This window comes from Crinia signifera, chromosome 9 (assembly GCF_055691185.1).
Source record: "Crinia signifera chromosome 9, ASM5569118v1, whole genome shotgun sequence".
Classification (NCBI taxonomy): Eukaryota; Metazoa; Chordata; class Amphibia; order Anura; family Myobatrachidae; genus Crinia; species Crinia signifera.
In genome coordinates, this window is record NC_139225.1 from 17,636,286 (window position 1) to 17,658,400 (window position 22,115).

At 48.8% G+C, this 22,115-nt stretch overlaps 2 protein-coding genes across 3 annotated transcripts in view; both read left to right on the plus strand.

The window, feature by feature from the left end:
* The first annotated feature begins 48 nt into the window (after positions 1–48).
* On the plus strand, positions 49–4,254 carry LOC146036501 (endonuclease domain-containing 1 protein-like). Its single transcript, XM_083160487.1, has 2 exons — positions 49–342; positions 3,691–4,254. The coding sequence occupies exons 1-2, from the start codon at positions 49–51 to the stop codon at positions 4,252–4,254; spliced, it is 858 nt and encodes a 285-aa protein (XP_083016613.1).
* A 2,465-nt stretch (positions 4,255–6,719) lies between these two features.
* CDK16 (cyclin dependent kinase 16) overlaps positions 6,720–22,115 on the plus strand; it is a 34,472-nt gene continuing 19,076 nt past the window's right edge. Inside the window, exons 1-7 of one of the 2 annotated variants that reach the window (XM_083161227.1) lie at positions 6,721–6,885; positions 14,256–14,391; positions 16,419–16,577; positions 20,237–20,367; positions 20,467–20,592; positions 21,272–21,328; positions 21,823–21,937. In XM_083161227.1, coding sequence (XP_083017353.1) covers positions 6,853–6,885; positions 14,256–14,391; positions 16,419–16,577; positions 20,237–20,367; positions 20,467–20,592; positions 21,272–21,328; positions 21,823–21,937 — 757 coding nt within the window. In that variant the 5' untranslated portion in view covers positions 6,721–6,852. Of the gene's footprint in view, positions 6,886–14,255; positions 14,392–16,418; positions 16,578–20,236; positions 20,368–20,466; positions 20,593–21,271; positions 21,329–21,822; positions 21,938–22,115 lie in introns of both variants that reach the window. The other variant, XM_083161228.1, reaches the window with a different exon arrangement.

The following is a 22,115-nucleotide window of genomic DNA, read 5'->3' on the forward strand; positions in this document are numbered from 1 at the left end:
CTACACGCCAGGTTTGTGGGCATCACAAATTTCCTGGACTCCACCATCATGATTTCCCAACTTGTTTTAGTTTTGGCTCTGGCTCATGCCACCTTGGGCAAAGTGAGCTCAAACTTCAATGATTGTCGCGGTCAGTTCTACGCTAGTACACCCCCAGTAGGATTCACCAGCCTGTCAGGTTCCATCGCCCCGATCTGCCAGATGTACGAGGGCTACAACAATCCTTTCTTTGCATCGCTTTATCACAAGGGTTACAAATACGCCTTGTACTCTGCCTATATTCTGGACAGCCGACCTGGGGATGCCGTAGGAGCAAGTCAGACCTTTCGTCTGGAGCCTCAGGTGAGTTGGGTTGATATCTATGAAATGAACACACAACTCTAGTTCATGCACCATAGTCCAAGTAGATCTTCTCTCACGCAGTTTTCAATCCGGACTCATCTCTAGCTCCAATATCTGCTTGGTTCTAGAGCATTCGCAGTGTTCTACTCAAATATTGAACTGTGGTGGAACCCATAAGCTGGTTGATGGCCAATTTGGCTCCCACTTAGTAGATGTTATTAAGGTTCATTAATAACCCTTAGTATTATTTTATACCTTTGTCCTCTGTGTTTCAGCCATGTATTTATAGCACCAAACAGGGCTGTTTAGGTTTTGGTGCCCTGGGATACGGTATAGCTCTGCTGTGCTCGCTGCGCCTGCACTAGGGGGTGATAGATCCATGAACGTCTTTGACATCTAGGTGGAATTAATTATCTGTCTGTCTGACTGCAATGTGCCAGGTGATGGGTTTGAGTCCTTGGTGTGACAGGACTGAAGGTGCTTGGTGTGGTAGCCCATAGGCAGTGGGTCCTGCTGGGAATTTCCCCTATCTTACAGTTAGCATGTCTGCCCCTGCCCTGATGAACCAATCACAATGGCGTAACTCTCATTGCGTTACGCAGATGTACTGCGCTCTGTGCAGTTTAACACAATTGCTGTCACTTTCACCATTATTTGTTGTCACTACACCTTGACTCGCCCATTTGCAAACAGCTCGGAAAACACACCATCATCTGATGGCGGCCACACCTTTGCAAACAGGGAAATGTGATACACCTGCCCAAACAGCGGCAGCTGTGACTTACAGGTGGTGAAAAGATGTGACAGTACTTACTCCTGTCTACGTGGCTTCCTCGTGCTGGACAAATACTGCTTCTCCTACTCGTTTCCCATCAGCAATACATTGCATTAAGTAAAAATGAAGTTCCAATTATTGTGAATGGAAAACGAGTGAGAAAAGCAGACATATATTACCACCATAGGAGTTGGGTTGGATGGCACGCATTGTGGGGGTCATTCTGATTACTTCGAAATAGGGCGAATTCGGCCCCGTTCTGGTGTTTGGGGCCCCTTTACGAATGGCTTTGCCGAGCTATTTGCAATGATCGGGGCGGACAGAGGCGGGGAATGAGGTCACCAGTGGCGTAACTATTGTCCCGCAGCCCCCGCGGTGGCGGGGAGGCGCTGAGGGTATGTGGGCGCCGGGGGGGCTGCGGGACTATTGTTACTCACTGGTTCCTTCTGCCGCCGGTGGTTTTATTTGCACCGGGTCCCAGCTCTCCCGAGTCCCGGCTACTGCTGCAGCCGCAGCGCTTCTAATACAAAAAGGTGACACTTGGAAAATGGCTGCCCCCATACCGCAGACAGTTTTTCGTCTGCAGTATGGGGGCAGCCATTTTCCAAGTGTCACTTTTTCATTACCAGCAGTAAACGGGAGAGCCGGGACCCGGCGCAGACGGATGCGGCCAGAGGTAACACACACACACACAAACACGTCACACACACAAACACACACACAAACACAACCCCCCCTCCCCCCGCCGTACCCCAGCTCCCCTCCGCTCCGTGTTTTTTTTACCCGGGGGGGGGCGCCTCCTGCATTGTCGGCAGGGGGGCGCAGAAAAACTAGTTACGCCGCTGGAGGTCACCCATGGGAACACTCAGCGCTTAATGGGCATCCCCATGAAAATGCTGGGCGTTCCCATGGGTACACGGGGCGGGCTGACGACACAGGATGCCTATCTTCATCCCGGCGGCCACAAATAAAAGTCAGTTCCCACTGACAGCGTAAATCATTCCATGGTCAGCTACCATCAAATGATTTCTCCTACAGCAGAGACATGTTAGGGGTTGTGTTTTTGTTACACATCCCCTCAAATGTTAAAGGGGGAAATCTGCGGCGGTTGGGGGCAGACGCTCATACGGGGAGAGGGTGGTGTCTCTGCTGCTCGATAAGCTGCCAATCAGAACCAACCCCAACAGTTATAAATATATTCTTAGAAGATATAGGAGAGTTATGTCATCAGTTACATATAGAAGGGTATTCTCTTTAGACACGAGAGGTAGACAGGGGCTTGGTTGGTACTAACAATGATAACACAGACGTCATCAAAAGCCGCCAGTGCCATCCAAGTATTGATGATAACACTGCTGTCTGCAATGGGTGTGGTACAGGGTTCCGACAGTCGGGATCTTGACAGTCATTAGCCCGACGTCGGGATCCCGACTGACCGGACTCAGACAGCATGGCGAGCGCAACAAAGCCCCTTGCGGGCACGGTGGCTCGCACTATTCTATTCTCCCTCTGTGGGGGTTGTGGACCCCCCATGAGGGAGAATAGCCGGTGGCCGTTGGGAACCCGGCTGTCGGTGTTTTAACATTCAGGATCCCGATGTCGGGTAAATGACTGTCGGGACCCCGTCCGGCACCCATCTGAAATATGGGGTTTCTTGTTAGCAGCTATATATTCGCTGTGATGTTTCTTCTCACTCAGTACAGTATACATAATTAATGTGATTTCTATGCAATACATTCCAAATGCAATTTGATCTTGTGTGAATTCATCCCTAAGCATATAAGTATGTTTTCAGTGTATTAAATGTTATTTTATTGTCATCACTATGTATATTTATTGGATGAGCTGTTTTCTATGCCATTATAGCTTTATCCAAATCAGTATGCACTAGATACTCTAATGAAACAAATATGTTTAACTAGAGAAAGATTACTAGCGTAAAGTACCCTAAATGATTCCCTAGCAGTAGCAGCACACTATGGATGAGTGCACACTAGCACAGATAAGAAGACCCTGTGTGATCATGTGCTTCTGTCTCTCAGGGGTTCGGACAAGGGGGGATAATGAGAGTCTTCAGCAGGGTCTCCTAAGCAACTACAGCAAATCACAGTGAATCCAGCAAATCGCTGTCCTTGCCAAAGAAATGCAATACAATGCAAGACAGCAGGAGATTTATGATTTAAACGGGAGCCTCCTGCAGGATGTGGGAGGGTAGGCAACTATGATATATCTCCGAGGTGGGTATTAGTTAGCATATATCTCAGTCCAGAATAGTTGCCCAAAAAATGATTGCCACCTCCACTCATACAGTAAGCTAGGCCTAGTCAATGTGTGGTTCTCCAGTTGTGGTGAAACTACAAGTCTCTGCGTGCCCTACCCCAGTTTTGCTAATTAAGGATGCTAAAATTGTGGTAATGCATGCTGGGATGTGTAGTTTTACAACAGCTGTAGGCCAGCTGGAGGTACGTTGTCCCGCTGGGAATTTTCTCTGTGTGCCGTCTGTCCAATTCTCCCCTGGATATGCTCCCAATAATGAAAAAATGTCCATTCATTGTAAATTCTGTATATTGCAGCTGGTGGACACCAGGCTTCCCCAGGTAATAACGCTACAGCCTCAGACGGAAACAGCGATCCGCAACATCGGCCTCTCCGGAGTCCCTGTTGACCTCATAAAAAACACTCAAGCCATCAACTCTGATTACACGGGAAGTAACTACCATAAGGGCCACCTTAACCCCAACGCCGACCACCCAGATGGTCCCGCGCAGAAGGTCACCTATACCCTGACCAACGTGGCACCCATGTTTGGAACCCTGAACAGCGGAGCTTGGCGGGCAAATGAGAAGAAAGTGAAGGATATTGCTGCCACCTGTGGCAAGATGTACGTGATCACCGGTGCGGTGCCTGGAAATAACTGGATTGCCGTAAATGGGGTGAACAGAGTCAACATCCCCAGTCACATCTGGAGTGCCTTCTGCTGCCTAAACAACAACAACCAGCCAATCAGAGCTGAAGGGTCCTTGGCAGCAAATAATGTCAACGCCGTGGAGTCTGGGATGACGATTGCAAACCTGCAGAGCAAGCTGAGTTCCCTCCTGGGAGTAAGCGTCACCCTGTTCCAGAACAGCTGCAAATAAATTGCGCAATTTGGGCCGTCAATAAAGATTCTTCCATTTCATAATCATTCCTAGAGGTTTCATACTTGTTGCCAGGGGTTTCACGCTCATTCCCAGGGATTTCATACTTGTTGCCAAGGGTTTCTGAGTCACAGGCGCACTAGTGTTTCCGATAACTACGGGTAACTCTGAACACACTGCGCTTCCCAACAGTCGCTAGATGACCTCTTGCATGTCTCCTCCTAGGCGGCGGCCATTTGTGCAGTGATATTTTAAGGAAATTTCATATTTCAGCCAGAACAGTATGGAAACTGCATAGAACATAAGCCTTTGCTGCATCAGCTCCCCCACCCTCCACCACTACTTGGCATTGCTATGACCATGCATCGCCATCACTATGGGCTGTACACACAGAGAATTTGTGCCTAATTTATAAGTGATCTAGGCTAAAATCGTCCAGTTTGTGTATGCCATTTTACACAGTGTATGTCAGGCAGCAGCAGGGCAGACAGGGGGTGTGCGTGTCTGTGAGGGGCACTGGTGGGTGTATAATGTACAGTATATAATGTACAGGCAGCCGCAGGATGGACAGGGGGTGTGCGTGTCTGTGAGGGGCACAGGTGGGTGTATAATGGGAATCGGTACATCTGTCAGAATGAACTTAGGTCTACAGTCATTAGGTCGACCCCACTAGGTCGACTGGCAGGAAGGTCGACCTGACTTAAGGTCGACATGGCCCAATGTCGACATGACTTAAGGTCGAATTTGCATAAAGGTCGACATGAGGAAGGTCGACTGGTCATAAGGTCGACATGGGTTTTTCACTGTTTTTTTTTCATCCGAATGTCGACACAGTCGACATGGACACAGTTGGCAATGAGAATCGGACCCTCGCATCGCTCGCTTCGCTCGCAATGCTTCGGGCATGGTGCCTCGCTGCGCTCGGCACACTATTTTATTCTCCCACCACGCCCTAGTGGATGGTAGGGCATGAAATACCGCCTGTCGGCACATGTCGGCTCAAAAAACAGTGAAAAACCCATGTCGACCTTATGACCAGTCGACCTTCCTCATGTCGACCTTTATGCAAATTCGACCTTAAGTCATGTCGACCTTGGCCCATGTCGACCTTAAGTCAGGTCGACCTTCCTGCCAGTCGACCTAGTGGGGTCAACCTAATGACTGTAGACCTAAGTTCATTCTTATAGATGACCGCTTCCCGTATAATGTACAGTATATAATGTACAGGCAGCCGCAGGATGGACAGGGGGTGTGCGTGTCTGTGAGGGGTACTGGTGGGTTTATAATGTACAGTATATAATGTACAGGCAGCCGCAGGATGGACAGGGGGTGTGCGTGTCTGTGAGGGGCACTGGTGGGTGTATAATGTACAGTATATAATGTACAGGCAGCAGCAGGGCGGACAGGGGGTGTGTGTGCCTGTGAGGGGCACTGGTGGGTGTATAATGTACAGTATATAATGTACAGACAGCAGCAGGATGGACAGGGGGTGTGCGTGCCTGTGAGGGGCACTGGTGGGTGTATAATGTACAGTATATAATGTACAGGCAGCAGCAGGGCGGACAGGGGGTGTGTGTGTCTGTGAGGGGCACTGGTGGGTGTATAATGTACAGTATATAATGTACAGGCAGCCGCAGGATGGACAGGGGGTGTGTGTGTCTGTGAGGGGCACTGGTGGGTGTATAATGTACAGTATATAATGTACAGGCAGCCGCAGGATGGACAGGGGGTGTGTGTGTCTGTGAGGGGCACTGGTGGGTTTATAATGTACAGTATATAATGTACAGGCAGCCGCAGGGCATACAGGGGGGGGGTGCCTGTGGGAGGCACTGGTGGTTGTATACAGTATATAATGTACAGGCAGCAGCAGCAGGGTGGACGGGGGTGCCTGTGAGGGGCACTTGTGGATGTATAATGTAGAGGCAGCAGCAGGGTGGGTGTATAATGTACAGTATATAATGCTAGTATATAATACTGTACTAGGATAGAGGGAGAGCAGCACTATATACAGGTAGGAAGAGGAGGATGATGGTGGGCAGCAGCACCACTGTCTGTATGGAGAGAGGATTATGAGGTTGAGGCTGCAGCACCACTGTCTTTATGGAGGGAGGATGATAAGGGGAGGGCAGCAGCACCACAGTCTGTATGGAGAGAGGATGATGAGGTGAGGGCTGCACTATATAGAGGGAGGAAGAGGAGAGGGAGGAGGTAAGGAGGGCAGCACTGTCTGTATGGAGGGAGGGAGGATGATGAGGGGTGAGCAGCACTATATAGAGGGAGGAAGAGGATGATGAGGGGAGGGCAGCAGCACCACTGTCTGTATGGAGGGAGGATGATGAGGGGAGGGCAGCAGCACCACTGTCTGTATGTAGGGAGGGAGGATGATGAGGGGTGGGCAGCAGCATCGCTGTAAGGAGGGAGGATGGATGGAGGAGGAGGGCAGCGTGCTGATGACAGCATGGAGGAGGAGGATGAGGAGGGAGGGCAGGAAGAGGAGGACTCTGAGGAGGAGGAGAAGAAGATGGACGCACAGGAGGGGGTGGACGACGGCACAGGAACAATGGCAGAGGATTACAGAGAACTGGCCGGGCCTGCTCCATGTCACTGACCCCCCTGCCCTGCAATCCCAGGGTGAGGACCCCGCACCCCCGCCGCAGCCTCTCTCCGCAACACGGGCGCCGCACTGTGGGAGCAGGAGTAGGAGTGGGTGCAGCGCTGATACCGGCCGGGGATGTAGTACTGTTGTCACCCGGGGGATGTAGCGCTGCTGTCACCCGGGATTCTGTATAGCAGAGGTGGATGTAGAGCTGTTATCACCCGGGAGTGTGGTTAGGGTGTAGCTACATGACAGGAATAGCAGAGGTGGATTACTATACAATCTATATGAATAGAGGGGTGGAATTTTAGGGTGTAGGATGGGAATAGCGGGGAGGCAGAATAACGTGTAGCTACATGACAGGAATAGCAGCGTCAGGTTTGTACACAATGTATAGGAATAGCAGGGGTAGGATTAGGGTGTAGGTTGGGATTGGGAATAGTAGTGAGGCAGAATAAGATGTAGATAAATGACAGGAATAGCAGAGGTGGATTTGTATACAATGTATAGGAATAGTAGTGGTGGAATTAGGGTGTAGGAAGGGAATAGCGGGGAGGCAGCATACAGTGTAGCTACATGACAGGAATAGCAGGGTCAGGTTTGTACACAATGTATAGGAATAGTAGGGGTAGGATTAGGGTGTAGGGTGGGAATAGCGGGGAGGCAGCATACAGTGTAGCTACATGACAGGAATAGTAGTGGCAGGTTTGTATAGGAATAGAAGTGGCAGGATGGGAATGATAAAGCAGGATTAGGGTGTAGAAGGGGAATAGAAGAGAGGCAGGATTAGGATGTAGATGTAGGGTGGGAATAGCAGTGAAGCAGGATTAGGGTGTAGATGTAGAAGGGGAATAGCAGAGAGGCAGGATTAGGGTGTAGATGTAGGATGGGAATAGCAGGGAGGCAGGATTATGGTGTAGATGTAGGATGGGAATAGCAGAGAGGCAGGATTAGGATGTAGGATGGGAATAGTAGTGAGGCAGGATTAGGATATAGAAGGAATAGTAGAGCGGCAGGATTAGGGTGTAGATGTAGGATGGGAATAGCAGTGAGGCAGGATTAGGGTGTAGATGTAGGATGGGGATAGTAGAGAGGCAGGATTAGGATGTAGATGTAGAAGGGGAATAGCAGGGAGGCAGGATTAGGATGTAGATGTAGGATGGGGATAGTAGAGAGGCAGGATTAGGATGTAGCTGTAGGATGGGAATAGCAGTGAGGCAGGATTAGGGTGTAGATGTAGAAGGGGAATAGTAGGGAGGCAGGATTAGGATGTAGATGTAGGATGGGGATAGTAGAGAGGCAGGATTATGGTGTAGATGTAGGATGGGGATAGTAGAGAGGCAGGATTAGGATGTAGCTGTAGGATGGGAATAGCAGTGAAGCAGGATTAGGATGTAGATGTAGAAGGGGAATAGTACAGAGGCAGGATTAGGATATAAAAGGGGAATAGCAGAGAAGCAGGATTAGGGCGTAGATTTAGGATGGGAATAGCAGAGAGGCAGGATTAGGATGTAGAAGGGGAATAGCAGAGAAGAAGGATTAGGATGTAGATTTAGGATGGGAATAGCAGAGAGGCAGGATTAGGATGTAGAAGGGGAATAGCAGAGAAGAAGGATTAGGATGTAGCTGTAGGATGGGAATAGCAGAGAGGCAGGATTAGGATGTAGATGTAGGATGGGAATAGCAGGGAAGCAGGATTAGGATGTAGATGTAGGATGGGAATAGCAGGGAAGCAGGATTAGGGTGTAGATTTAGGATGGGAATAGCAGAGAGGCAGGATGTAGATGTAGAAGGGGAATAGCAGAGAGGCAGGATTAGGTTGTAGAAGTGGAATAGCAGAGAAGCAGGATTAGGATGTAGCTGTAGGATGGGAATAGCAGAGAGGCAGGATTAGGATGTAGCTGTAGGATGGGAATAGCAGAGAGGCAGGATTAGGATGTAGCTGTAGGATGGGAATAGCAGAGAGGCAGGATTAGGTTGTAGAAGTGGAATAGCAGAGAAGCAGGATTAGGATGTAGCTGTAGGATGGGAATAGCAGAGAGGCAGGATTAGGATGTAGCTGTAGGATGGGAATAGCAGAGAGGCAGGATTAGGATGTAGCTGTAGGATGGGAATAGCAGAGAGGCAGGATTAGGATGTAGCTGTAGGATGGGAATAGCAGAGAGGCAGGATTAGGATGTAGCTGTAGGATGGGAATAGCAGAGAGGCAGGATTAGGATGTAGCTGTAGGATGGGAATAGCAGAGAAGCAGGATTAGGATGTAGCTGTAGGATAGGAATAGCAGGGAAGCAGGATTAGGATGTAGCTGTAGGATGGGAATAGCAGAGAAGCAGGATTAGGATGTAGCTGTAGGATGGGAATAGCAGAGAGCCTGAATTGTGTAGGTGTTGGATGAGAAAAACAGTAGACATTAGGGATGGCCGTCTTTGCCATGGATGGCAAAAGTGTAACTGGCCATCGATAATGTATGCAATGAATGACTATGGATGTTTTTGCATATCGATGGTCATCCATTTGCTTTGAAAGATTGGCCTGCGGGCCAATCAAAATATGGGGGAGGGGCTCCATGGGTGTTGGGGGTGGAGCTTTGCTCAGTGTCCCGGCCCCTTGATGAAAAAAGAAAACTGGGTACTTATGTATTATCTGGGCTCCCATGTTAAATGCACCCCATTTTTTCATACCCCTACTATCCAACTACGCATGGAGTTGATTTTATATAGTGTGGCGAGCGCAGCGAGCCACCGTGCCCGAAGCGTGGTGAGAGCAGCGAGCCCCGCGAGGGGACTCGGTCTCATAAGAAAAACGGGAGCCCAGATATTACATAAGTACCGAAAACTGAAACTATTCATTTAAGCTTGACATCGATGGTGGGATATATAATGTGTGGATAGGAAAATTAGGCAGCAATGACAGCTGTGGGCTACCGGAATAGCGAGACTAGGCTGCAGGGACTGCTGTGGGTTAGTAGTAGTAGTAGTAGTACGTTTATTTATAAGGCGCCGCAAAGTGTCCGCAGCGCCGTACATAGCAAACAAAAAAAACAAATGACAAGGTAACGTACAGGGTGTGTTGAAAGATACAGTATAAATAGGGGTATAGCTGGTAGAACTAAAATCAGCATCGGTTCAGAAGTAGGTGTCAAAATTGTCAAGGAGACTGAAGATGAAGTAGAGGAAGGGAAGAACAGGACAGGAGCACAGGTGAGGTAAAGAGGTAGGGTGAGTACGTGAGGCAGGAGGGCCCTACTCATAAGAGTTAACATACTAAAAATAGGTGGGTGGACGAACGAAAACAACAGGATAAGTAGGAACGGAGGGGAACGGAGGCAGGATAGGAGGATCAAAAGAGGTTAGGAGGAGGGATAGGCTAGTCGAAAAAAATGGGTTTTGAGGGAGCGCTTGAAGGAGGTAAGGGAATCAGATAGCCTGATGGGTGGCGGGAGGTTGTTCCAGTGCAGGGGGGCAGCGCGAGAGAAATATTGGACACGGGAGTGGGAGGAGGTGATTAGGTGAGAGGTCAGTCGGCGGTCAGCGATGGAGCGAAGAGGACGGGAGGGAGTGTGGATAGAGATCAGTGAAGAGAGGTAGGGAGCTGTGGAGGAGGATAGAGCCTTGTAGGTGGTGGTGAGGAGTTTAAAGAGAACTCGGAAAGGAATGGGGAGCCAGTGAAGAGATAGACAGAGGGGGGAGGCGGAGGTAGAGCGGCAGGAGAGGAAGATGAGCCTAGCAGCAGCGTTAAGAATGGATTGGAGAGGTGTGAGGCGGGTGAGAGGTAGCCCAGAGAGAAGGATGTTGCAGTAGTCAAGGCGGGAGATGACAAGAGAGTGAATGAGAATTTTGGTCGCGTCAGTGGAGAGGAATGGTCTGATGCGTGAGATGTTGCGTAGGTGAAAGCGGCAAGACTGTGAGAGAGCACGAATGTGGGGGGTGAAAGAGAGGGAGGAGTCAATGATGACACCGAGGCAGCGCGTTTGGTCGGTGGACATGATCTCGGTTTCACCAATGCTGATGGAGATAGTGGGAGAAGAGGGGATGTTCGGGGGATGGAAGATTAGAAGTTCAGTTTTAGCCATGTTAGTTTCAGGAAGCGTTGGGTCATCCAGGCTGAGATGGCTGTGAGGCATTCGGAGACCTTGGACAGGAGTGATGGGGATAAGTCGGGGGAGGAGAAATAGATTAGGGTATCATCAGCATAAAGGTGGTAATGAAAACCATAGTAGCTGATGAGGGTGCCCAGAGAGGTGGTGTAGAGGGAGAAGAGGAGAGGGCCAAGGACTGACCCTTGGGGAACACCGACTGGCTGGGGGGTAGTAGGAGAGGAGGAGCTCGGAGTGGAGACGGAGAATGCTACAGGAATACAGCGAGAAGATTAGGCTGTAGTTAACAGGCATAGAAGGAAGAAGATTAGGCTGCAGGGACTGCTGTAGGTAACAGGAATAGTGAGACCATTAGGCTGCAGTGACTGTTGTGGGTACAGGAATAGCAGAGAGAATATTAGGCTGCAGGGACTTCTGTGGGTACAGGAATAGTAGTGAGAAAATTAGGCTGCAGAGACTACTGTGGATTACAGGAATATGAGGGAGAAGATTAATCTGCAGTGACTGCTGTGGGTTACAGGAATAGCAGAGAGAAGATTCGGCTGCAGTGACTGCTGTGGTTTACAGGAATAGCAGAGAGATTAGGCTGCAGTGACTGTTGTAGATTACAGGAACAGTAGAGAGAAGATTAGGCTGCAGTGACTACTGTGGGTACATGAATAGTAGTGAGAAAATTGGGCCGCAGGGACTGCTGTGGGTTACAGGTATAGCAGAGAGAATATTTGGCTGCTATTCCTGTACCCAGTTATCCCCATCTACTCCCCCTACCCTTCCTGTAACCCACAGCAGACCCACACTGAATGCTTTGGTTTACAGGAATAGCAGTGAGAATATTTGACTGCAGTGAATTACAGGAATAGCAGAGAGAAGATTAGGTTGCAGGGACAGCTGTGGGTTACATGAATAGTAGGGAGAAGGTTAGGCTGCAGTGGGTTACAGGAATAGCAGGGAGATTAGGCTGCAGTGGGTTACAGGAATAGCAGAGAGAAGATTGGGTTACAGGAATAGTAGGGATATTACGCTGCAGTGGGTTACAGGAATAGAAGGGAGAAGATTGGGTTACAGGAATAGGAGGGAGAAGATTAGGCTTCTGGGGGTTTCAGGAATAGCAGGGAGAAGATTGGGTTACAGTAATAGGAGGGAGAAGATTAGGCTGCTGGGGGTTATAGGAATAGCAGGGAGAAGATTGGGTTACAGGAATAATATGTAGAAGATTAGGCTGCCGTGGGTTACAGGAATAGCAGAGAGATTAGGCTGCAGTGGGTTACAGGAATACTAGGGAGAAAATTGGGTTACAGGAATAGCAGTGAGATTAGACTACAGTGACCTTTGTTCACATGAATAGTATTACAGAGTATGGAATGTGAAGCAGGGGATAATGATTGTGCAGTGTACAGAGAAGTAAGATTGTTCGAGCTACCACTCACACACACACACACACACACACAATCTCCTACAGTATGCTACGTCCACCATTACTCACCAGCTATTAGTCACCTCATACCCATTATATGTTACCGGCTTCCAATTCCTATAAACTTCCTGTACCCAGTTATCCCCATCTACTCCCCTACCCTTCCTGTACTCAGTTACCCCAATGTACTCTCTCCTACCCGTCCTGTACTGTTACCTCCCCCAATCTACTTCCCTATCCTTCATGTACCCAGTTACCCCCATCTACTCCCCCTACCCTTCCTGTACCCAGTTATCCCCAATGTAGTCCCTGCTACCCTTCCTGCACCCAGTTACCCCAATCTACTCCACATATGCTTTCTGTACCCAGTTATCCCCAATGTAGTCCCCCTACCCTTCCTGCACCCAGTTACCCCAATCTACTCCTCACATCCTTCCATTACCCAGTTACCCCATCTACTCCCCCCTACTCTTCCTGTATCCAGTTATCCCCAACGTAGTCCCCCCTACCATTCCTGTACCCAGCTACCCCCAATCTACTCCCCCTACCCTTCCTGTACCCAGTTACCCCCTTTTCTCCCCATATGCTTCCTGTACCCAGTTACCCCATCTACTCCCCCAACCCTTTCTGTACCCAGTTACCCCCAATGTACTCCTCCTAACCCTTTCTGTACCAAGTTATCCAAAATCTACTCCCCCTACCCTTCCTGTACCCAGTTACCCCCAATCTACTCCCCCTACCCTTCCTGTACCCAGTTACCACTAATTTACTCCCCCTACCCTTTCTGTACCGTTACCCCCAATCTACTCCCCCTACCCTTCCTATACCCAGTTACCCCCATCTACTCCCCCTACCCTTCCTGTACCCAGTTATCCCCATCTACTCCCCCTACCCTTCCTGTACCCACTTATCCCCATCTACTCCCCCTACCCTTCCTGTACCCAGTTATCCCCATCTACTCCCCCTACCCTTCCTGTACCCAGTTATCCCCATCTACTCCCCCTACCCTTCCTGTACCCAGTTACCCCCATCTACTCCCCCTACCCTTCCTGTACCCAGTTACCCCCATCTACTCCCCCCACCCTTCCTGTACCCAGTTACCCCCAATCTACTCCCCCTACCCTTCCTGTACCCAGTTATCCCCATCTACTCCCCCTACCCTTCCTGTACCCAGTTACCCCCATTTACTCCCCCTACCATTACTTTACTCAGTTACTCCCATCTACTGCCCCTACCCTTCCTGTACCCAGTTACCCCCATCTACTCCCCCTTAACCTTTTTGTACCCAGTTACCCCCAATCTACTCCCCCTACCCTTCCTGTACCCAGTTACCACCATCTACTCCCCCCTACCCTTCCTGTACCCAGTTACCACCAATCTACTCCCCCCTACCCTTCCTGTACCCAGTTACCCCCATCTACTCCCCCCTAACCTTTCTGTACCCAGTTACCCCCAATCTACTCCACCCTACCCTTCCTGTACCCAGTTACCCCCATCTACTCCCGCTACCCTTCCTGTACCCAGTTACCCCCATCTACTCCCCCCTACCCTTCCTGTACCCAGTTACCCCCAATCTATTCCACCCTACCCTTCCTGTACCCAGTTACCCCCAATCTACTCCACCCTACCCTTCCTGTACCCAGTTACCCTTTTTTTGCACGGTTATAGGCCGCACGTTAGTGCAAGCAATCTGTCCGGAACGCACGATGGGTGCAATGCTAGCGCGATTTATCGGTAGGCCTCCTATTGCCTTGTGAACAACTATGCTTCTGAGTAGACGATAATCGTTCAGGACAGTCAGAGCTGCTGTCGTTGTTTGGCCAGGCGTCTTCTCTTCCATGTGTAACTCTTCCCTCATCCTTACCTGGCATTCTCACCTTCATGCTTTCTGGCAGCTGGCAGCCATGGACCGGATGAAGAAGATCAAGAGGCAGCTTTCTATGACCCTTCGGGGTGGACGCACAGCAGAAAAAAGCCCTGGAGATCACTCGGAACAGATCACTGTGGAAGATAACGGCGGCAGTGATAACGGTAAGTGAACATAGGACTGACGGGCTGGATCTAGGGTGCAGGTGAGTGCGCAGCGGTGACCAGTGCTCGTACTGACTGACTGATGGTCATGGAATGTCAGATTGGCTGTGCAATATCAACGTAGACTAGAGGTAATTACGTCTGGGACCTAGAAGAAAAGTGGGTGACTGGGGTGTGGAAAGGAGGAAGGCGGAAAGCTGTATGAAACAATCACCTACAGACCTGTGTGAAAACGCTGGTAAATAGTGATAGGAACTAGGGAATCTTAACGGTGAAATGCGTGGTGGAACATGACTACAGACCTGGGTTAAAACACTGCTCACTAGTGATAGGAACTAGGGAATCTTAATGGTGAAATGCATAGTGAGGAACATGACTACAGACCTGTGTGAAAACGCTGGTAATTAGTGACGGGAATTAGGGAACCTTAATGGTGAAATGCGTAGTGAGGAACATGACTACAGACCTGTGTGAAAACACTGCTCACTAGTGATAGGAACTAGGGAATCTTAATGGCGAAATGCGTAGTGAGGAACATGACTACAGACCTGTGTGAAAACACTGCTCACTAGTGATAGGAACTAGGGAATCTTAATGGCGAAATGCGTAGTGAGGAACATGACTACAGACCTGTGTGAAAACACTGCTCACTAGTGATAGGAACTAGGGAATCTTAATGGTGAAATGCATGGTGAGGAACATGACTGCAGACCTGGGAGAAAACACTGCTCACTTGTGATAGGAACTAGGGAATCCTAATGGCGAAATGCGTAGTGAGGAACATGACTGCAGACCTGAGTGAAAATGCTGCTCACTAGTGATAGGAACTAGGGAATCTTAATGGTGAAATGCATGGTGAGGAACATGACTGCAGACCTGGGAGAAAACACTGCTCACTTGTGATAGGAACTAGGGAATCTTAATGGTGAAATGCGTAGTGAGGAACATGACTGCAGACCTGAGTGAAAATGCTGCTCACTAGTACACATGTCTTATGGGGTCTAGGGAATCTTAGTGGTGAAATGCGTGGTAGAAACATGACCTATGTAAAAATGCTGCTGACTAGTGCACACTTCTGGGAACTAGAGAATGGTAATGTTGAAATGCGTAGTAGGTAACATGACTGCAAACCTGTGTAAAAACACTGCACACGTCTAAAGGGAACTAGGGAATTTTACCGGTGAAATGCGTGGTGAGGAACATAACTGCAGACCTGTGTGAAAACGCTGCTCACTAGTGCACACGTCTGTTAGGTACGTGGGAATGGTGAAATGCGTGAAGGTGGTTAAAACTTTATCTACGCAGAGTAAATCTTTGTATGTCATCAAGGGGAGTGTTCACTTTAGACAGACACATTTACTGACCATCTTGAACAGCGATTGGGGTAAAGGATTCATAAGGTAGGGGGCAGATACGGAGATGGGGTTGGTATTTTGAATTGATGACCGGTGAGGGTGAGTAGTGGTTTAAATTGATGCACACAGAGGTCAGATATTAGATGTAATGTAAGTCTGAGCCACAAGGCTTGGCATGTTATGGAGACTGACACAAGGCAGGGCAGCGTCTGTGGCACTATTTGTTACGTTGCACCTCGAAAGTATCTGCATTTCTTACTGGAGAACGCACTGGTGAGTGCCCGCTTTGCATGCTGCTGGTTTTGGATTAAAATCAAGGGATTTTCTTTTCCGCTTTTTTTTTATTTTTTTATCTGTATTATTTCTTTTAAGTTAATTTATTCTTCCCTTACTGTTTTTCCCTTCTCTGAAACCTCCCCCCTCCCCCTGGATTTGCCATTTCATCTTTTTCACCTTCAAACCTAAATAACTCCTCATCTGCCCCCCTTCTGTCTGTGATTGTGCCACGGCTTCCTGTGCCCCCCCCCCCCCCCCCATCCTGGCATCTTGTGTTTACCCACCCCCATCCCCTCCTCCTTGTTGTCTTGCTTTGGATCTGTGCCCATTCCGTCCCATTCTTGTCCTGCCTTTACCCATCCCCCCCCCCCTGCTCTTGTCCTGCCCCCCCCTCAGAGCCCATCGTCCGAAATGGGAGAAGCCTCTCGTCCCACAGCATGCAATCCTTCCTGCACCACTACACCGCCAGTTCCTTCCAAAAGCCGCCCATCCCCCGGCCCCACAGTGTCGTCTGCCGGAGCCTCAGCTCTTATCTGAACCGGAGCAGCCGCCTAGGTACGTGTGTGTGTGTGTGCAGACTGCCGCAACATGCCGTCACGTCATGTGTGTTGTTTCCGTGTACACACCACTGCGTGTGTGGTATTGTGAGATAGAGACGGTCATCACTCTGCATTGGTTTATATCTAGTCATCCCAGCGTGGATGCAGCAATCCGAGGCACTGCTGAGTGAGGGGGCACCCAAATAAATGGCGCTGGCCTGGGTAACTAATGGGTTCCTGCCAATTGGGACAAGGCAGATTCTGCTGTAACTGCTCAGTATACCGTAGACAATCACTAAATCGACTGCTAAAGGTCGACACCTAAAAATGGTCGACATACTCTGTCAACAGTGACAGAAGGTCAACACAAGCAAACATTTGATATTAACCTGGTCGACACAAGTTTTTCATGATTTTGTGTCTGTTGATGTGGGCACCGTATAAGTGGCAAGTATGAACAAGTCAGTAAAAAAAAAATCCCAAATTTGTGTCGACCAATGCTTGTGTTGACATTCTGTCGATGTCACCCTAGAGTATGTTAACCATTTTTGGATGTCAACCTACTCACTTCATTAGTAGTTGACCAAGGCATTGCCAACGTGTCGACCAGATAACCTGTTATTTCAGGAATCCAGTCCATAGTTGACCGCGTCTCGGTCAATAAGTCAAAATCATGTGGTCGACACAAGCAATATGTTGACACTGTAATGTTTGGTGCATGAAATGGTCAACATGAGGTTTTTTTTTTATACTTTACCAACCGTGTAGACCCTGATTGGGAACGGTAATGTGTGCCAGGGGCAGCAGAGCGGGGTGCACAGCCCAAAGCATGGGGTCCATGTGATGAAAGCTGCAAATCAACACCCCAAAAAATATGAAAAGCTCATGTCGGCCTTTTCATGAGTTGACCTTTTGATTGTGTTGTCCTATTGGCTGTTGATAGAGACACTGTTGACCCTTTTATACAGTGGCGTCTCCAGAGGGGGGAGGGGCTACACCACGGTTTAAAATTCAAATAAGAACCCATACCCACTGCCACCAACAGCCATTGCAAACTGAGTTCCTGGCAGTGGGTGTGGCTCCCCTATTTGAATTTTAAACTGTGCTACAGCCCCTCCCCCAGAACCGCCACTGACCGGAACCGTTATTTCACATCATCCCAACTATGGCCCTGTGCTAACCAGGGTTTGCACCATTTTTGTGTCGCTACACATTGCAGAAGCCAGGTTAGGACTTAGTGTCCCCCCATCTCACCACTATCTTAGGAAATGTGTTACCTCCAAAAGTAGCCGCTTCCAATACACAGGGGCACCCTTGACCGTCATTCCCTATTCAAATGATAAAATTCTCCCCATATAGGTTCTCCCAATAAACTTGTCTGCATTCAATTATAATGAATCTGTCAGCGGAGGAATGTACCATTACTGCTCATTCTAGCACCCAGCAAAACCCACACAGTTCCCCTTTCCTGCCTGGGGTGTCACGCTCTGCTGTGATGCTTCTAGCAAAGTGTGGTCTGCATATCAGTGCTAAATTACAGACTACACTGTGCTAGAAGCATCACCGCAAAGAGCAACACCCCGGGCAGGGAAGGGGAACAGCACGGGTTATGGAAGAGGCATGATCACTATACCATTATAAGTCTGCATAATGCTCGCGTAGCACTATATACTGTACTGTATGTGTCCAGCTGCTTTGTAGAATTGTATGATAGGGAGTAGTCAGTGGTTCCTCTGCCCTCTAGTGATGAAAGCGGGTGTGCCTGATCCGCAGTATCACTCTCTGCTGTGGTTCTTCTAGCACAGTCTTGTCTGTATTTAAACACTGATATACAGACCAGACTGTGCTAGTACCACAGCAGAGAGCAACACCACAGGCGGGAAAGAGGAACTGTGTAGGTTTTGGAAGAGGCAGGGTGCCACACTGAACACATTTCTGGGGATGGAACATGTGGCGCCTTGACAAGTGGGCCGGTACACAGTACACTATTTAATAAACACCGGAACAATCTCCTGTTCTGCGCATTAATATGCATTGCCTCATAAGCGATATTGTTAGATTTACCCATGCAGCACCTCCAAACGGTCTCATATATATCATCCGCCGGTGCGAGCAATTGAGGTTACACACTAGACGATGTAGATGATTTATCATTACTATATAATCCTTGTGTGTATACGTCCTTAGTAGTGCAGTTAGGCACTCATGGGAAGTGTTCCCCCAGTAATTATGTCAAAAAGATGGAGTTACCCATAGCAACCAATCAGAACCTAGCTAGCTGCTAATTCTCTAGTAGAGCTCAGAAAATGAAAGCAAAAATTTGATTGGCTTTTGTGACTAGTGCCGGATTCCATTGACAAAACATGCGCATGTTCTTCACCTGTAGATCATTACTGACCACATGACTAATAGGTTCTATTGTTGCCAGTTGAAGCAAAATCCCCAATAAGTGCCAGCTCATCTGGGCTGTGATGGCGAAAACGCACAAGTTGTGCTTCTTGCAGAGTCTGGTCTGTATATCTGCACTGAGATACAGACTAATGGCGCTAGAAGCAACAAAACAGAGAGCACTGGCAGGAAACCGCATGGGTTTTGAAATGTGCAGGGAGCTAAGGTGAACACTAGGATAGCCCTCACAATGGGAGATGTACTGAGCCCTGACATAGCTTTTTTCTAGTAGTCTGTGGACTTTTAAAATTGGATATTTGGGTCATGGGAGAAATTATTATAACTGTTGTATTATAATATTTCTTAAGAGGCACAATAACTGAAATAAACCCCGCTGGAGCCATCTTGGTTTACCGTTTGTAACCACCCAACGTGTAATGACTAGTAATACCCTGAAGGGCTGAAGCTGCGTTTATTATTCACAAGCAGTAAGTGCTGTGCGTCCTGTCCTATATGTGGGTGTGCATGACGGCTCTGTGCCACAGTGTGCACGCTCAGTCACCATTGCGCTGGTGTACACCAAAGTTCCTGTTAGGTGTATGGACATTCACCCTCATTTCCTCTCGTGGTACACTTTGATAGCAGCCTCGTGTTGGCTTCCGTACAATGGCAATAACTCCCATCCGCTGTCCCCCACCGCAGTCATTGCCTTCTCAACACGAGCGGCCGCCCTCCCTCCGCCTATCTTGACAACCGCGCTGGCACTAGGACCCCCGTGTAGAATCTCCTCGGAGCTGACCGTGCACCCTCTGATATTTTTACTAAGTTGGCATTAGCCCCATTAGCTCTTTAACATGCGCATGCTCTGCGACTCCCCTCCATACTCTTCATGGCAATTCCTAATCTGCATACATGCTTCATCCTCCTGGAACCATATTGCACCCATTCTGTCTTACTCATTCATAGTATGTGTACAGTGAGTCACTCTACCAGCCCGGAGGGATCCCTCCACAGAGATCAGTCTTCTAGTGGAGCTTCTGACCTTGCGGCCTAGTAGCTAAAGGGGAACTCTGCCTTCAGGGTTATATATATCGTCAGACTTGTTTATTTCTCTTACCCTTTGACCCAGCGCACTTTTACTATTGTCCGTGTCGAAGGGCGTTGACCATAGACAAATCTGCCTGGACAGAAGACCGCCTAGAAGCAGAGTACTCCTTTAACCTGCCTTGGTATGTCCTCCGACTCACAGACCCACCTTCTGGTGACAGATCTGTTCTCCCTATCTAGAGATTGTACACGAAGACCTGAAGATGGGCTCCGATGGCGAGAGTGACCAAGCATCCGGCTCGTCGGATGAAGTGCAGTCGCCAGTGCGATTGAGAATGAGGAACAACGCAGCACGCAAAATATCCACGGAGGTGAGACTCGTGGTCTACGTTCTTCAGCCACATGCACGATTCATGAGTCTTCGCTCCTCCCTGCTAGGTGGCTAATTGCGTCTGTTCCTTCTTAATCAGGATGTTAATAAGCGCCTGTCCCTACCGGCTGATATCCGTCTTCCCGAGGGCTACCTGGAGAAATTGGCAATGAGCAGCCCCCAGTTTGACAAACCGCTGAGCCGGCGACTGAGAAGAGTCTCTCTGGTGAGTAGACACCGGGACACCTGCGTGATTTATATTCATCAGTACACAGTGTGGTACAAGAGGTAGACCTAAAAACCAACTCAGTAAATATACACAATCCATAAATACAATGCACAACATTGAAGTTCAAAGCAGAAATGCAAACCACAGACAGGGAGTGACCAGAACTTGGGCGAGGGTAGGTCAACGCGCTGTAGCTGGAGTCGGCAGGCGGCGACGAGCCAGAAGAAGAAACAACAGCTATCACTGGGGCAGATGTATTAAGCCTTAACGAGATAAATTCAAGTGTGATAAGGAGAGATAAACGTCCAGCCACTCGGCTCCTTACTGACTTTTTTCAAACACAGCCTGTAACATGGCAGGTGGTTGGCTGGACGTTTATCTCTCCTTATCACACTTGCATTTATCTCTTGTTAAGACTTAATACATCTGCCCCACTAATCCTGCACCTGACGTACAGGTAAGCGGACAGTGACAGTCACTGAATAAGAGGAGAGAGAAGACGAGGACCTCTGGTGTTAAGGATAGGGAAAGGACCCTGCCCAAGAGCTTACATTCTACAAGGAGGGTGCAAACAGTGGGAGGGTGAACTGGGACGAGGGAGAGAAGTTGAATATCAATATACCTTAGTGAGAATCCCCACGTCTCTAACTCTCTTACAACCCATTTTCTCTTCCAGTCGGAGATCGGTTTCGGAAAGCTGGAGACCTACGTCAAGCTAGACAAGCTGGGAGAGGTGCGTACAGACCTATGACAAAGAGGTCTTCTAGTCCCATCATGCTATGGTGCAATTCCATAGTGCCGGGCATCTTTTATGCGACTTTATCTATTAAATAAATAGCGTATTTGCAAAATGTAGCAAAAAAAGGGCACACAAGCAGCGTCTTATGTGGCATGGATATATTTAGTGCGAAAACACTGTAACTTAACATTTCTTATGCAGATACAAATGCAGGATCCATGCTCCCAAGCTGTGATTGGCTGGCAGCACCATTGGCGGGTGAAACCTTTGATGGTTCCTCTGTAGATAGTTTGTACCATCGAGGTTAACCATCAGTAGTACCATTGATGGTTAAACGACCAATTGGCGTCCCTGTGTTGTTATTTGCTATGTTGCCGGTGGGCATTTGACTACACATCCAGGCAGCGCCCTTTCTGTATGTTTGCACAGCCGCTACGTACAAAGTCACAGTTGAATCTGCAGCTAAATACGGTTTGTCTCTATCTCAGGGCACCTACGCTACTGTTTACAAGGGCCGAAGTAAGCTAACGGAGAACCTTGTAGCTCTTAAAGAGATCCGCCTGGAACATGAGGAGGGGGCTCCTTGTACCGCCATCCGGGAAGGTAACGACCCAGAAAATGGCTCTATTCCACACTATGGTAGGACGGGGTTTGCCTGAATACGGCTTTCTTCTAGCAGGGCAAACATAAAGCAGTAATATACAAGGTAGACACAGTAAGTATAGACATAGAAGTGGATGAAGGGCCCTGCTCGCCAGAGCTCCTAGTCTGCTGGTGGACA